Genomic DNA, 15,201 nt, shown 5'->3' with positions numbered 1-15,201 from the left:
CCTGGAAAATAGCTACTTCAGATACTGGATTGCCTCATCCCATTGATACTTCACATTGTCTGTGGGAATACTGAAGAATGCTATGTATTTTTGTGGTAGGTCACTTTACACAATTCCTATCCCAGGATGAAAAAGAAGGATCTAATTATCAATGAGCAAGAAGGTTAAATTACATAGGTCATACTGAACATGTTTCATTTTCCCAGCTGCCTTCTCCCCAGGACATTTCTGATTTTGGAAATAAAGCAAAATGTTTCAACAGCAACTGGTTTTATACCCCTGCTGATTTTTACTTCCATTTGGATGTTATTTGAATGTTGTTTTTCAGATGTCTAATCTATTACATTGTCAGCATATTTAATTTACCTGGCTGGACGGGATCCTTTCCCCACTGAATAGCTGGGCTCCACTCACTCCATAGCTTAGTATTTGCACAATACTGGTTAATCTTACTTCGAACTTGAAAGGTGTAGAATTTCTTTGGATTTACACTTGACAAAACATATTTTGTTTGTGCAGTGATGACTTGTACCTAGATGAACAAATCCAGAAAAAGCAGCATTGTAATCAGACTGAAGAAAATATTAAAATCTCATTTCATAGGTAAACAATGTGTCTCCAAGCTCCATGCTATTTACACTGATTGATAAGGAACTCATTCCAGATCGCCATTTTCTCAGATTTTTGGTAACCTGCTGTTTATATACAAGGAGGAAGGGACAATCCAAGATCTCCTGAGTTGAAACTTCATGGACAAATAAGAAAACAACAATTCAAAAGTCAATTTCAATCAGATTTTTCTTTCGATGTCCATGTTTTACTGAGACCGAAAGTGCAAATGTATGCAGTGACCAACTAAATATTCATTAGGCTTAGGTATATTGTATTTATTATTTCATATTCACTCTTTGATGTCATACTCATTAAATGTTGCTTCGTTGTCAAGATCAGCCGTTCTCACATTACCTCATGAGTTCAGCTGTTTTCTTCATGTCTAGACTAAGGCTGTAATGAATTGGATGCAACTTACAGGCAGTGTCAGTGAGCAGGCTATTGCTGTATAAGAAACATTAGTTAGCATTGTCAACAATTCCATCCATCACTTTGCTGATGATCAAGAGACGCTGGTGGGCCAGTAATTAGCCAGATTGAATATTTCCTGCTTTTTGTGAACAGAATGTACCTGGGTCATGTCTTACATTGTAATATTAGATCTGAATATAGGATGACAAAAACATTTTGAAACAGGGATTCTTTATTCCACTGGAATCAGGTCATTACACAAATTAAGGGATTTAAGCAAGGAAAGAAGTATTTAGAAGGAACAAAACTAGTAGTTGCATCTGTTTAAGGAAATGCTTTCTCTGGTGGACTGATTTTCCTATGAAGCCTCCTTCCCCCAAGAGGGTCTGTTTGACAGCTCCAGTGCCCTGCTTGGTTCCCTCCCTCACCATTGCCACCTGCTGCTGGAGGTTCCATTATACACTTCCCTGTTTGAGCCATGCCATCCCAATGAGTACACACTGCACATACAGATAATTTATGAAGCAGTTTGGTGATCGGCAGATTCAATTGTAACATATTGCTTGAATGTTTGTGTCTATATTATTGGCAACAATTTCTTCCTGCATCACCGACCTGAACAATCTGTAAGGGTTCTGGTGATATGCAGTATTTGCTCACAAGAGCCTGCTCAAACTCTTCTTTGTATTGCTAATGGCTCTAGGCTCTATGGTAGATCACCCACATTGGGATCTAGGTTGGTCAAGTCTTCCAGGATTTGCAGGATCTGCAGCATTTGTTACTTCAGTTTAAGCCTCCTGAAAGGTCACTTCATTCCATTTTTGAGGGACAGAGTAGGCCTCCCCACACTGAATGTACCCTCTTAATTCACAACACACAGGTCTGTCCAGGAGTCCTCATCACTATCTCCCTCCATTTCATTCAAATTATCGTAAAACGACATTTGAGGTTCCACAATTAATTTGTTTTCAAATCATTCACCAGACGTCTGACCCCAAGCAACTCCCTTCTCTCTGTGAATCATTTTCTGAGACTGTCCCAACTATCAGTTCAACAACATTGATGTCGCTACCTGTGTCAAGCCATTTGGTGACTCCTTGAAGTTTAGCATCCCAGATATCTGTATCTTATTCCAAGCACTGATATTGCAACTTCAGAAGAATAACCTTGTGCTGACGATGTGTTCTGTTAGCCTTTCAATTGATCAATGCTTCTCTTCTCCGTGCTTCTCTTTCAGTTATCTCAAATAGATGTTAGATGTTATCTCAGATGCCAGGCTTAGCCTTATGTAATGCTCAGCTACCCACTCATTGTTCTGGCCATCCCCATTAGAAGGCATGGGGAGACCAAGGAGATAGTCCATAGTCAGGATGTAGCCATGCCTGAAGAAGAGATACTGTGGAGAATAGCCTATGGAGGAATGAGGGGTGCTATTATAGGCCAAAACCATCTCCAAAAGGCTCTCAGACCACATTGGTTTACTCTTATTAGGCCAGGTTCACAAATGGTCATACAGAATTTGTCTGAATCATCCGTTACCCTCAGGATGATATTGAGTGGTGCAGCTCCTGGCAATGCCACGGACCTTGCAAAGCTCTTGCTCTCACTGTGAATCTGACATAGAACACTGAAACAGACAAGCCTTCAGGTACTAACATGCTGGATAAATTGAAGTATTTTGGTCAAGGGTGGGAATAGCCTGCATGAACTTGCTGACGACATCCAGGAGTACAACAACACGCTCGATTCCATTACTGCTGAGGGGAAGGACTACAAAATCTACTGCAATACCTCTAAAGGTCTCTTGCTTACCAAGGATCCTAGGTTGGGGTGAAGTTGCTTCCTGACTTTGGCCAAAGCTCAGCTCTCACATTACGAATGTAGTCATCAATGTCAGGTATTCTGGACCAAAAATGTCACAGACTGGTCAGGGCAGTAGGCTTTTCTGTCACTTAGTGTCTTGCTTGATTATGAACCAATACCAACACTTGAGGCTGTCAGGAAGGATGAGTTGCTTCAACATTCTCTCCTTACCATGAACCAGCTGATAGAGGACTCCATCCTCTTGCTGATCCTCTTCCAGCACCTCAACAGTTTCTGTGCCTATTTGGACACCCTCGTCATTGGCTCTGGGTTGCTGAATGTTAGGCCTTCTGGCAATGGTGCAGTCTGCTTCTGTTTGTGTTAATCAGCTGAAGCTTTCTGAGTTAGATGGCAAGGATGAAGCCACACCAGTTTCGACCTGTCCAGACTTGGTTTAAATCTCATTCATAGTTGTATCCATGACGCGCAACTGAATTTTAGTCAGAATGTCATAGGCAATTAGGGTTGGAATGCTGCTTTTGACTTGGGCCAAAGACCCACTCAGCTGTTCAGGGTGTGGGGTCCCTCCTATGGTCAGTCTTCTGACTAAAGCCATCAACATTGCATTAGTTTTGACTGAACTAGACTAAATCTGGCATCAGAATGGAGCAACATCAGGAATCCATTGGCTTTCTACTGATTAAACCTCAGTAGACGTTTGAAAGTAGCTAAGTGGGTTGCATTAAAGACTTCTAACCCTGCACAAGACATCTTTTTATTTCTGGGGAATCAATGGTTTAAGTTTCATACAGGAGCAATTCTACACATTCTACTTGTTCAGCTTGAGACTCTGATTGATGTAAGTGATAGATCCTCACTTTTCTGTTTCTCCTCCTTTTGAGGATTGTAGGAGAGGCTTACCAACATGATGATTTGCTGAGGACATCTTGGCCCAAAATTCTCTGCAAATAGTCTTCGGGCATGCCCCTGAAAAGGGGTGGGATGGTGAGGAATCTTTACTGGACAGATTCTTTGTTGGAGGTAAAAATCTTAGTCACCAAAACTGGTAGCCTGATGGATATCTTACCCTATTCTCCCACAATGACAAGGGCTGCTCCCAAAATTACAACAGGTGGGAGCATGTAGCATGTGAAATGTGGCACTCTAGAAATGCCAAATATCAATCAGTTAGAGATGGTGTGGCATGACCAGAGATGGTGTGGCCAGGTAAAGGAACAGCCCAATTCATTGCTGCTTGAACAATTCTAGGTCCCTGTGAGAGAAAATCCACTTCCCTGTCCACCCACACCATGGACACAAAGAACATCAGGAACCATGTCTGCCTAAGCCACAACAGAAACTACCCAGAATGCCTCAGCCTTGACCAAACAGGTGAACTAAGACACTAGGCAGCAAACAGGAGATGACTCAAGCCACTTCCAGATTGAGGAATACACTTTCCAAAACAACCTGACAATAGACTTCCTCGCCCTCAGTAAACACAACTGCTCCCGAAGCCCTAAGGGCAGCCTCACTCCTCACACATACTGGAACTCCGTAAAGGATGCACAGACTGAAAGGCACCTAGATACCTCACTTGCGGACTCACCACAATGGAAACCCATTGATGCCAGGATGAGAAATATTAGCACCTACTCTCACGGAGGATTGGAATCTCCTAATTCAATCACTGACTGATTGTTGTTACCGGATGGCTGATTGTCCTCCCATTGATTGAGTTTTACTCTTGATTGTACTATAATTCACACCACATAACTGTACCCCTATAAAACTGCCTGTGCTCACTGCTTGAGGAAGAGAACCCTTGGTCTACCTGTACAGACTGTCAGTTTCTGTGTCAGTGTAGTCAATTTCTCTTCCAGCGATATTGCTTGTAATAAACAGCTTGTCAATTTCACCTGATCCACGCTTGTGTCATCTCTATTCAGTTGGGTAATTTCTTCCCATATGAGTTGATACACCTTAAGTGTATCAAAATCCCTCAAGCCCCCTTTGCAGCGGTCCTCAAAGCAGTCACTATCAATGCTTTATAGATCACCTAGATATCTCCAAATACCCAAACACCAAGATTATTCTCAAGTTCCTTACTTCCATTAGATTATTGATTGGATCATGAACTATCAGTAACTCTAGGCTATGGAAAGTGTTATTGAGGTCAATTAGGGAGAGATAAATGAGGCTGCATGGTGGCTCAGTGATTTGCACTGCTGCCTCACAGCACCAGGGACCCGGATTTGATTCCAGCCTTGGGAGACTGTGTAGAATTTGTACATTCTCTCTGTGTCTGTTTGGGTTTCCTCCAGGTGCTCTGGTTTCCTTCCACAGTCCAAAGATGTGCAGGTTAGGTGTATTGGCCATGCTAAATTGCTCATAGTGTCCAGGAATATGCAGGCTAGTTGGATTAGCCATGGGAAATGCAGGGATACAGGTGTAGGGTAGGTGAGTGGGATGCTCGTTGGAGGTCAGTATGGACTCAAAGGGAGAAAGTGCCTGGTTCCACACTGTAAAGATTCTATGATGGTAGCGGTACATCCAGTCCCTGCAAAGACGTGACTTAGATGAGGGAAGAGATGTCAACCAGCTCACACCCCATAGCAATTTGCTCACAGAAAAGCTAATAAGTTACATCCTGTGTCAATTAGCCATGTCAAATCTACATTGACAAATTTTATGCTCACTGTAGGGCAAGTCCCTGTCACTCTACATAAGATTGTGCCCTTCAAGAAGAATTCTCATCCTGCCTGGCTCTTGCTGAGAGGTCCAAAAAGTTTAAAGTCCAGTGAGAAGGGAAAGCCATTGTAATGGATGTGCCTGATGACTATGGTGGCCACGGATGATGAGGGCAGTCTCGAATGAACTTTGACATAATTCAAACATCTCTTGAATGGGATCAACCATGAAGCTTGCCATGGAGATCGGACAACAAGGATTGGATTTGCATTTGCTGTGCAGTAATCTGTTCTGCCTGCTTCTTCAACCTGTGGTTTACATCCCCATCCATGCTGACAGTCACCTGCCTGATAGTAGTCTCTTTTGTGGTCTTACAAGTTCGATATTTCCCCATGTTCCAGATGATGTGTTCCCACACACCACTGAAACCAAATTGAGGTTTATCACAATTAAGTCTCCTCAACTCCATTTGGACATAACTATCTTTCACCACTTCACTAAGTGTTCTTCCCTGGGCAACTTGAAGGAGGAATCCAGCTGAACAACACAATCAAGCAACTTCAGCAGCTCCAGGGATGCAGATACCATGTCCTCCTCTTCAACATGCATTTGCCTATAAAATGTTTGTTCTAGGTGGGTCAGACTACTGCAGTTCCCATAAACTTCTGTCAGTACCTCAAAGATTCAACCACACACTTCTTTGAGCATAAGTAGCCCTTCCCATTATTTTCCATTGGACTTTCCCACAGGAGACCCAATTGTGAGCACCACTTACTGACTGCAATTATCAGGTGTACATCTTCAATCCAGTCTTCAATCGCCAGGCCACCACATGTTTCCAAATATTCCCCAACTTTGTCCAGCTTCCCTTCATTGGCAAGTAGAAAATCCAACCAGTAGGGTCACTTTCATCCTCTGTAATCTCAAGGCAAAACATAAAGAGAGCCTCTGCTGTGTTTGGACTAAAGCTTCAATTTCTATCACCAATACCTGAGTCAACATTAATGATGGAGTAATTCTAGCCTCTCTCATAGACATTGTCAGTCTCAACCCTCCATCTCAGCCCAGTGCCTTTCAATATCACCTAGCATCTCTTGATGCCTATGCTGTGCAATCCTGCCAACTACACCGGAAGTATAAGATGAAATTTGAATACACGGATGTCCCAATGACTATGAAGAAGGGCATCTTTATTCCTCCAGCATCAGGTTATTACAGAATTGAAAAGAAACTCAGGATAGGTAAAGAGGAATTACGGAATTAAGCTTGTGGTTTCATCTGGCTGCCGTTCCCCAAAAGCACCCTTGTCCAAAGAGAATTCTGTTCAATTGCTCTTCCTGTCTTGCTCAGTGTCCTCCCTCATCCCTGCCACCTGCGACTGGAGATGTCATTACAACATAGTTTGGCTAATGCCATTGTTGTAGACAATAGACAATAGACAATAGATGCAGGAGTAGGCCATTCTGCCCTTCGAGCCTGCACCGCCATTCAATATGATCATGGCTGATCATTCCTAATTAGTATCCTGTTCCAGCCTTATCTCCATACCCCTTGACTCCACTATCTTTAAGAGCTCTATCCAATTCTTTCTTAAAAGAATCCAGAGACTGGGCCTCCACTGCCCTCTGGGGCAGAGCATTCCACACAGCCACCACTCTCTGTGTGAAGTAGTTTCTCCTCATCTCTGTCCTAAATGGTCTACCCCGTATTTTTAAGTTGTGTCCTCTGGTTCGGCACTCCCCCATCAACGGAAATATGTTCCCTCCTGCCAGAGTGTCCAATCCTTTCATAAGCCTATACGTTTCAATCAGATCCCCTCTCAGTCTTCTAAACTCAAGGGTATACAAGCCCAGTCGCTTCAGTCTTTCCGTGTAAGGCAATCCTGCCATTCCAGGAATTGACCTCGTGAACCTACGCTGCACTCCCTCAATAGCCAGAATGTCTTTCCTCAAATTTGGAGACCAGAACTGTACACAGTACTCCAGGTGTGGTCTCACCAGGGCCCTGTACAGCTGCAGAAGCACCTCTTTGCTTCTATACTCAATCCCTCTTGTTATGAAGGCCAGCATGCTATTAGCCTTCTTCACGACCTGCTGTACCTGCATGCTTGCCTTCATAGACTGGTGTACAAGAACACCCAGATCTCTCTGAACAGCCCCTTTACCTAATTTGATACCATTGAGGTAGTAATCTGCCTTCCTGTTCTTGCCACCAAAGTGGATAACCAGACATTTATCCACATTAAACTGCATCTGCCATGCATCTGCCCACTCACCTAACTTGTCCAGGTCACCCTGTAATCCCCTAACATCCTCATCACATTTCACCCTACCACCTAGCTTTGTGTCATCAGCAAATTTGCTAATGTTATTGCTGATACCATCTTCTATATCATTTACATATATTGTAAAAAGCTGCGGTCCCAGCACGGATCCCTGCGGTACCCCACTGGTCACTGCCTGCCATTTCGAAATGGAGCCGTTAATCACTACCCTTTGTTTCCTATTAGCCAACCAATTCTCTATCCAATCTAGTACTTTGCCCCCAATCCCGTGCGCCCTAATTTTACTCACTAACCTCTTGTGTGGGACTTTATCAAAAGCTTTCTGAAAGTCCAGGTACACTACATCCACTGGATCTCCCTCGTCCATCTTCCGAGTTACATCCTCAAAAAATTCAAGAAGATTAGTCAAGCATGATTTCCCTTTCATAAATCCATGCTGACTCTGTCCTATCCTGTTACTATTATCCAGATGTGCCGTAATTTCATCCTTTATAATAGACTCCAGCATCTTTCCCACCACTGAGGTCAGACTAACTGGTCTATAATTTCCTGCTTTCTCCCGCCCACCCTTCTTAAAAAGTGGCACAACATTAGCCGCCCTCCAATCCTCAGGAACCAACCCCGATTCTATTGAACTCTGGAAAATAATCACCAGCGCATCCACGATTTCCCGAGCCACCTCCTTCAGTACCCTGGGATGCAGGCCATCAGGTCCCGGAGACTTATCAACCTTCAGACCTAACAGTCTCTCCAACACCAAATCCTGGCAAATAGAAATTCCCTTAAGTTCAGGTCCTTCAGCCACTGTTACCTCAGGGAGATTGCTTGTGTCTTCCCCAGTGAACACAGATCTGAAGTACCCATTTAATTCCTCTGCCATTTCTTCGTTCCCAGTAATATATTCCCCTGCTTCTGTCTTCAAGGGCCCAATTTTTGTCCTAACCATTTTTTTGCCTTGGACATACCTAAAAAAGCTTTTACTATCCTCCTTTATATTCTTGGCCAGTTTACCTTCGTACCTCATTTTTTCTCTGCGTATTTCCTTCTTACTAATCCTCTGTTGTTCTTTAAAAGCTTCCCAGTCCTCCGTTTTCCCGCTTATCTTCGCTAAGTTATACTTTTTCTCTTTTAACCTTATATGTTTCTTTACTTCCCTTGTCAGCCACGGCCGCCCATGTCTCCTCCTGGGATCTTTCTTCCTTTTAGGAATGAACTGATCCTGCATCTTCTGCATTATACACAGAAATATCTGCCATTGTTCCTCCACGGTCTTCCCTGTTAAGGTATTAAACCATTGAACTTTGGCCAGTTGCTCCCTCATAGCTCCATATTTCCCTTTATTCAACTGAAATATTGTCACTTCAGATTGTACCCACTCCCTCTCAAATTGCAGATTGAAGCTTATTGTATTATGGTCACTACTTCCCAATGGCTCCTTCACTTCGAGGTCACTGACCAATTCTGGTTCGTTACACAATACCAGATCCAGAATCGCCTTATCCCTGGTCGGCTCCAGCACCAGCTGCACTAAAAATCCATCTCTGAGGCACTCCACAAAGTCTCTTTCTTGAGGCCCGATACCATCCTGATTCTCCCAGTCTACCTGCATGTTAAAATCCCCCATAACAACTGTAGTAACATCTTTGCGACAAGCCAATTTCAGCTCCTGATTCAACTTACCTCCAACATCCAGACTACTGTTTGGGGGCCTGTAGATGACTCCCATGAGGGTCTTTTTACCCTTAGTGTTTCGAAGCTCTATCCACACTGACTCTACATCCCCTGACTCTAGGTCCGCCCGCGCAAGGGACTGAATATCCTCCCTTACCAACAAGGCCACCCCACCCCCTCTGCCCGTCAGTCTATCCTTACGATAACACATGTAGCCTTGAATATTCATTTCCCAGGCCCTGTCCCCATGAAGCCACGTCTCAGTTATCCCCACAATATCGTATCTGCCAATTTCCAAAAGAGCCTCAAGCTCATCCACCTTGTGTCTAATGCTTCGTGCATTCATATATAGAATTTTTAATTTGTTACTGCTCTCACCCTTCCCCTCAACCCTTATTTCACTCAACTTTACAGCATGATGCCTTTTCCAGTTTTCTGCCTCCTTGATACAGTTGTCTTTCTTGACTTCTCTTGTTCTAACTACCCCTTCAATTTCCTTTTTAAACATCCAGCTTGTCCCCTCCCCCCCGCTACTTAGTTTAAATGTAGCGGTGTTGCAGCAGAAAACCTGCCTGCCAGAATGCCGATCCCTGTTCTATTAAGGTGCAAGCCATCTCTCTTGTAGAATTTATGGTTACCATAAAATATACCCCAGTGATCCAAGAACTTGAAACCTTGCTTCCTGCACCAGTTCCCCAACCACACGTTCAAGTCCATTATCTCCCGGTTTCTGGCCACACTAGCCCGAGGAACTGGAAGCAAACTGGAGATAACCACCTTGGACGTCCTGCTTTTTAGCCTTCTTCCTAGTTCTGCGAAGTCTCGCTGTAGTATGTTCCTCCTCTTCTTCCCGACATCATTTGTGCCGACGTGTACCACCACCTCGGGCTCTTCACCCTCGTCCTTGAGGATGTCCTGCACTCTGTCCGCGATGTCTTTCACTCTAGCACCAGGAAAGCAACACACCATCCTTAAATCCCGTCTGCTGCCACAAAAACCCCGGTCAGTTCCTCTCGCGATGGAGTCCCCTATTACCACGGCTCTATGTGATGTCCGACTCTTCCGCTCTGCTTCTGCGGCAACTTTTGATGGACAAACATGGCCGCCTTGCGAACTGGTAGTGTCATCAGACTCTACTGTTTCCAAAAGCTTCAAATTGTTCCTGACAGGTACTTCTCCCGGCGTCTCTTGCACCTGTCTCCTCTCTGCCTTCCTCATCGTCTGCACTCTTCTGCTCTCTTCTGGCATGATTGGTGTAATAACATCACTGAAGGTCTTGTCCAGAAAGATCTCGTTCTCTCGGATGAGCCTAAGGTCTTCGAGTTCTTTCGTCAGTGCTGCAATATGCTCGGTCAATTGCTGAATGTGCACACACTTTCCACACATAGTTGTAGCAGAACTGGAATAGCTTGGCTAGGGCACAACTAATTCTTCAGAATATGCCTACAATACTATTGCTCGGATGCTGTCTGGGTCCATAGATTTCGCAATATCCAGTGCTTTCAGCCAATTCTTAATATTGTGTTGACTGAACTAAATTGGCCTAAGACAGACATCTGTGATGGTCAGACCTGCTGAGGCTGATGTGGATCAACATTGCTGACCAAAGCAGACTACAAATGTTCCAACTTTGTGCATGATCTGCTGGTCTTTCCTATTATTGAGAAAGGTAAAATTGGTGGAGATTCCTCATCCTCATACCTGCCAGTCTTTATTCTTATTATTGCGGTGCCTGATTTCATACATTCGACATTTCAGTAACTTGGCTGGTGTTTCCCAGCTCAAAAGGAGCTCATTGTTTTCTGTCATATTCAGCACCATGTTTGCAGGAGGGTAGAGTTTCACTGAAAGACATGAATTGAGTTTTTGCTGTTATTGAAGTAGGTTATTTCAAGAACTTTCAGAGAATGATTATTTCAGAAAAATAAATGGTAGGACAATCTTGCATCCCCTTACTTCTTGTGCCCCTCAAGCATTTACCCTTGTGTCCATCCTATGTCTTATCTACTCAGTCTCCCTGAATTACTGAAAAAGGAAAGAATCTTCCCAGACCCTGGGCTATAGTGAGAAACTTGGAAAAGTGTGCGCAATGCCAAAGCAAGGGCTCTCACCATGTTGACACCAAGAAGTCTCATTTTCCAAACAGTTCCTGGAGTTTGAGACAAGATTCTGCAGCAAGGAAACTTTTCCTCCGGATAAGCAAAGCGCAATGTTGACACAGCCTGAGGATGTCCCAGGACTTTGTCACAGAACTGTGCCAGCTGCTGGAGGGGAACCTGAAGGGGTGGACCATCCAATCCTGGTAGCAGTCAAGGTGACCACTGTATTGATCTTTTATGTTAGTGAGTTTTGAGAAGATTTGTAGCTCAGGTTGAGATTCTGGATGTAGGTTTGCTCCCTGAGCTGGAAGGTTCATTTTCAGACGTTTTGTCACCATCCTCGGTAATATCTCCAATGAACCTCCGGACAAAACTTTGGCTTACTGAAGATGTTACCTAATATGGTGACAAAACATCTGAAAATAAACCTTCCAGCTCAGTGAGCAAACCTGATCTTTTGTGTGACTGGTTCATTCCAAGGAGCTACAGGGGACTGTGTCATGTACAGGAGTTGTAAGGTCATGTTGTGGCTGTACAGGACATTGATTAGGCCACTGTAGCGGCACGGTGGCACAGTGGGTTAGCACTGCTGCCTCACAGCGCCAGAGACCCGGGTTCAATTCCCGCCTCAGGCGATACTCTGTGTGGAGTTTGCACATTCTCCCAGTGTCTGCGTGGGTTTCCTCCAGGTGCTCCGGTTTCCTCCAACACTCCAAAGATGTGCAGGTCAGGTGAATTGGCCATGCTAAATTGCCCATAGTATTAGGTAAGGGGTAGATGTAGGGGTATGGGTGGGTTGCGCTTCGGCGGGGCGGTGTGGACTTGTTGGGCCGAAGGGCCTGTTTCCACGCTGTAAGTAATCTAATCTAAAACTGTTGGAATATTGCATGCAATTCTGGTCTCCTTCCTATTGGAAAAATGTTGTGAAACTTAAAAGGGTTCAGAAAAGATTCACAAGGATCTTGCCAGGGTTGGAGGATTTGAGCTATAGGGAGAGGTTGAATAGGCTCGGGCTGGTTTCCCTGGAGCGTCTGAGGCTGAGGGGTGACCTTATAGAGGGTTATAAAATCATGAGGGGCATGGATAGGATAAATTAACAAAGTCTTTTCCCTGAGGAAGTGGGTAAGTCCAGAACTAGAGAGCATAGGTTTATGGTGAGGGGGAAAGATATAATAGGGGCAACGTTTTCATGCAGAGCATGGTACATGTATGGAATGAGCTGCCAGAGGACGTGGTGGAGGCTAATTCAACTGCAACATTTAAAAGACATCTGGATGGGTATATGAATAGGAAGGGTTTGGAGGGATACGGGCTGGGTACTGGCAGGTGGGACTAGATTGAGTTGGGATATCTGGTTGGCATGGACAAGTTGGATGGAAGGGTCTGTTTCAGTGCTATACATCTCTATGTATATTTTGTGTATTTGATATTGTGCTTTCAAAACAAAGCAGTCTGAAATGAGAAGGTAGCGTTCTAAAACCAGGGGACAGGAGGATGAAGCCTTTGAGCAGGAGGAACATCACCTTCAGGCATGATAGAGTGCAGCTGCGGCAAGCACAACAAGCCAGACAGAACCTAACTGACACCCAATTCTAATTAATAACAACTGGATGCAATGATATAAACAAGGAATAAGTGTAGGCCACGCAGCTCTTTAAACCTGCTCTCCTGTTCAACAAGATCAAGGCTGGTGTGATCTTAAAACTCAAGTCTACATTCCTATATATCCTCCAATGACCTATCATCCCCTTGGTCATCAAGCATCTATCTACCTTTGCCTTAAAATTATTTGAAGATTCCGCACCTTTTGTCTTTTGAGGAAGGAAATTCCAAAGACGCACAACCCTCTGAGAGAAAAGTATTCTATCATCTCTGTTTTAGATGGGCGGCTACGTAATTTTAAACTATGACCTTTAATTCTAGATTCTCTCACAAGAGGTAACATCCTTTTGGCATCCACCTGGTCTTATATGCTTCAATTAAGACATTGCTGATTCTTCTAATCTACAGAGGATGCTGGTCTGGCCTCTCGAGCCTTTCCTCATAAGGCAATTGTTGGTGCTCTGGTTGTTTGAACATTGTTCACTTCTGGTGATTGCAAATAAAAATTAATGTTCTGAGGTGACTAAAGGACTTGCTGCTTGTACTGGTCCACATTGAACAATTATAAGATGCTGGTCTAGAGTGGACTTTGGGGAAGGAGTCATGGTGAGAGGAAATGTGGCTAAGAACAGTGAAGCTGTGGGGCCTTGTGCTTAAGAAGCAATTGGGGTAGGAATGTGCAAATAAGTGTCAGCAGTGCCATCTATGAGTCATGAGATGCATTATTTGTAGCTGCTGTACCATTACGTTGATGGCGAGACACCATTCTGGAATGCTGATGCTTAACCAGACGCACACTGGGGGTCAAAGATAGTGCCATGCCAGGAATAATCTGACCCTGATGAGTTCTTTTACCTATGGTGAGTGTGAGAATTATACTATCATTGGTCAAGAATGGTGCCATTGGGTTATGGTATTCAAATAAGGAGACATGTCCAGGCGGTTGTACAAAAAAAACTCGCTAATTTTGCGAGTGAATTCCTCCTCAAAACTTGATAAAACTGACACTTAGCAAAGAAATTGTAAGATTCAGTCTTAGTTTATCTACCTTGGTTCTGTAGCTGGAATGTTTTAATCAGGCTTCCTGGGTCACTGGATCCATTTCTATATATAAAAAAATTTTCAAATTCAATAATTTCGTCTTTTGAGAAATAGCAACCAACGTTATAGCCATTTTCTTGGAGATAGTTCCTACATTCCATCGGTGGCCTTGAGGTATACCTGTATGGGATAAGAAATGGTTATTATTTTGTTTCTAGTTTATAATATGGAAATTCCAGTGCAAATCATTACGTGCAAAAGAATTCTTGAAACAAAGAGATTTATTTATAACTTTCTCAATAAATTATTTATTGCCTTTGAAAGTGTAGACAAGTGTTTTAATGAAGGAAATACAGCAGCCAGTAACACATAGCAGACTCTCAGAAATCAAATAATCCATTTTTTATTAGTTGTTTCACGGGTTGAGGGATAAATATTGGCCAGGAGATCTTGCTACTTCTTCAATGCAGTGTCAGGAATCTTTTACACCAACCTCACACAGCAGATGTCCCATTTATGTGATAAATCCTTTGTGATTCTTCTTCAACCTTAAGTTTCAATGCAGTGATATGTATTTGTGTATGGAGTCTCAGATGAGGCAACTTCAGTTTACAAAATACATGCTTGAAGTGACTGCAATGGCAATTCATACTTTATCATCTTTAAATTTAATAATAAGTTCTTCAATTTTCAATCTAGTTCAGCTGGTGACTCCCATGCTATTTACCTCAACTATTTCATGCAGGAGCAAGTTCTACATTATGGTCAACCTTTGGATAAAGAAATATGTCTTGAACTACTTATTTGCTTTGTTTTCTTCATTCATGGGATGTGATTACCACTAGCCGGGCCACAGTTAATGCCTGTCCTTGATTATGATAAGGTGGTACCGGTGTTGGACTGGTGTGGGAAAAGTTAAAGATCACACAACACCAGGTTATAGTCCAACAGGTTTATTTGGAAGTACACACTTTTGGAGCACTGCTC

The 15,201-nt window shown here is 43.4% G+C and overlaps 1 protein-coding gene across 1 annotated transcript in view; it reads right to left on the bottom strand.

Annotated features, from left to right (window-relative positions):
• LOC140495682 (cytokine receptor common subunit gamma-like) overlaps window positions 1-15,201 on the bottom strand; it is a 62,246-nt gene that overhangs the window by 33,851 nt on the left and 13,194 nt on the right. The window contains exons 3-5 of the mRNA XM_072594666.1: window positions 14,222-14,394; window positions 11,174-11,316; window positions 367-532 (exon numbers count right to left, since the gene is read on the bottom strand). Of these exons, the coding sequence (XP_072450767.1) occupies window positions 367-532; window positions 11,174-11,316; window positions 14,222-14,394 (482 nt within the window). The remainder of the gene's footprint in view (window positions 1-366; window positions 533-11,173; window positions 11,317-14,221; window positions 14,395-15,201) is intronic.

The sequence above is a fragment of the Chiloscyllium punctatum genome, chromosome 25 (genome assembly GCF_047496795.1).
Source record: "Chiloscyllium punctatum isolate Juve2018m chromosome 25, sChiPun1.3, whole genome shotgun sequence".
NCBI lineage: Eukaryota > Metazoa > Chordata > Chondrichthyes > Orectolobiformes > Hemiscylliidae > Chiloscyllium > Chiloscyllium punctatum.
The sequence above is the reverse complement of the archived record's forward strand: the minus strand, read 5'-3'. Positions and strand labels throughout refer to the sequence as shown.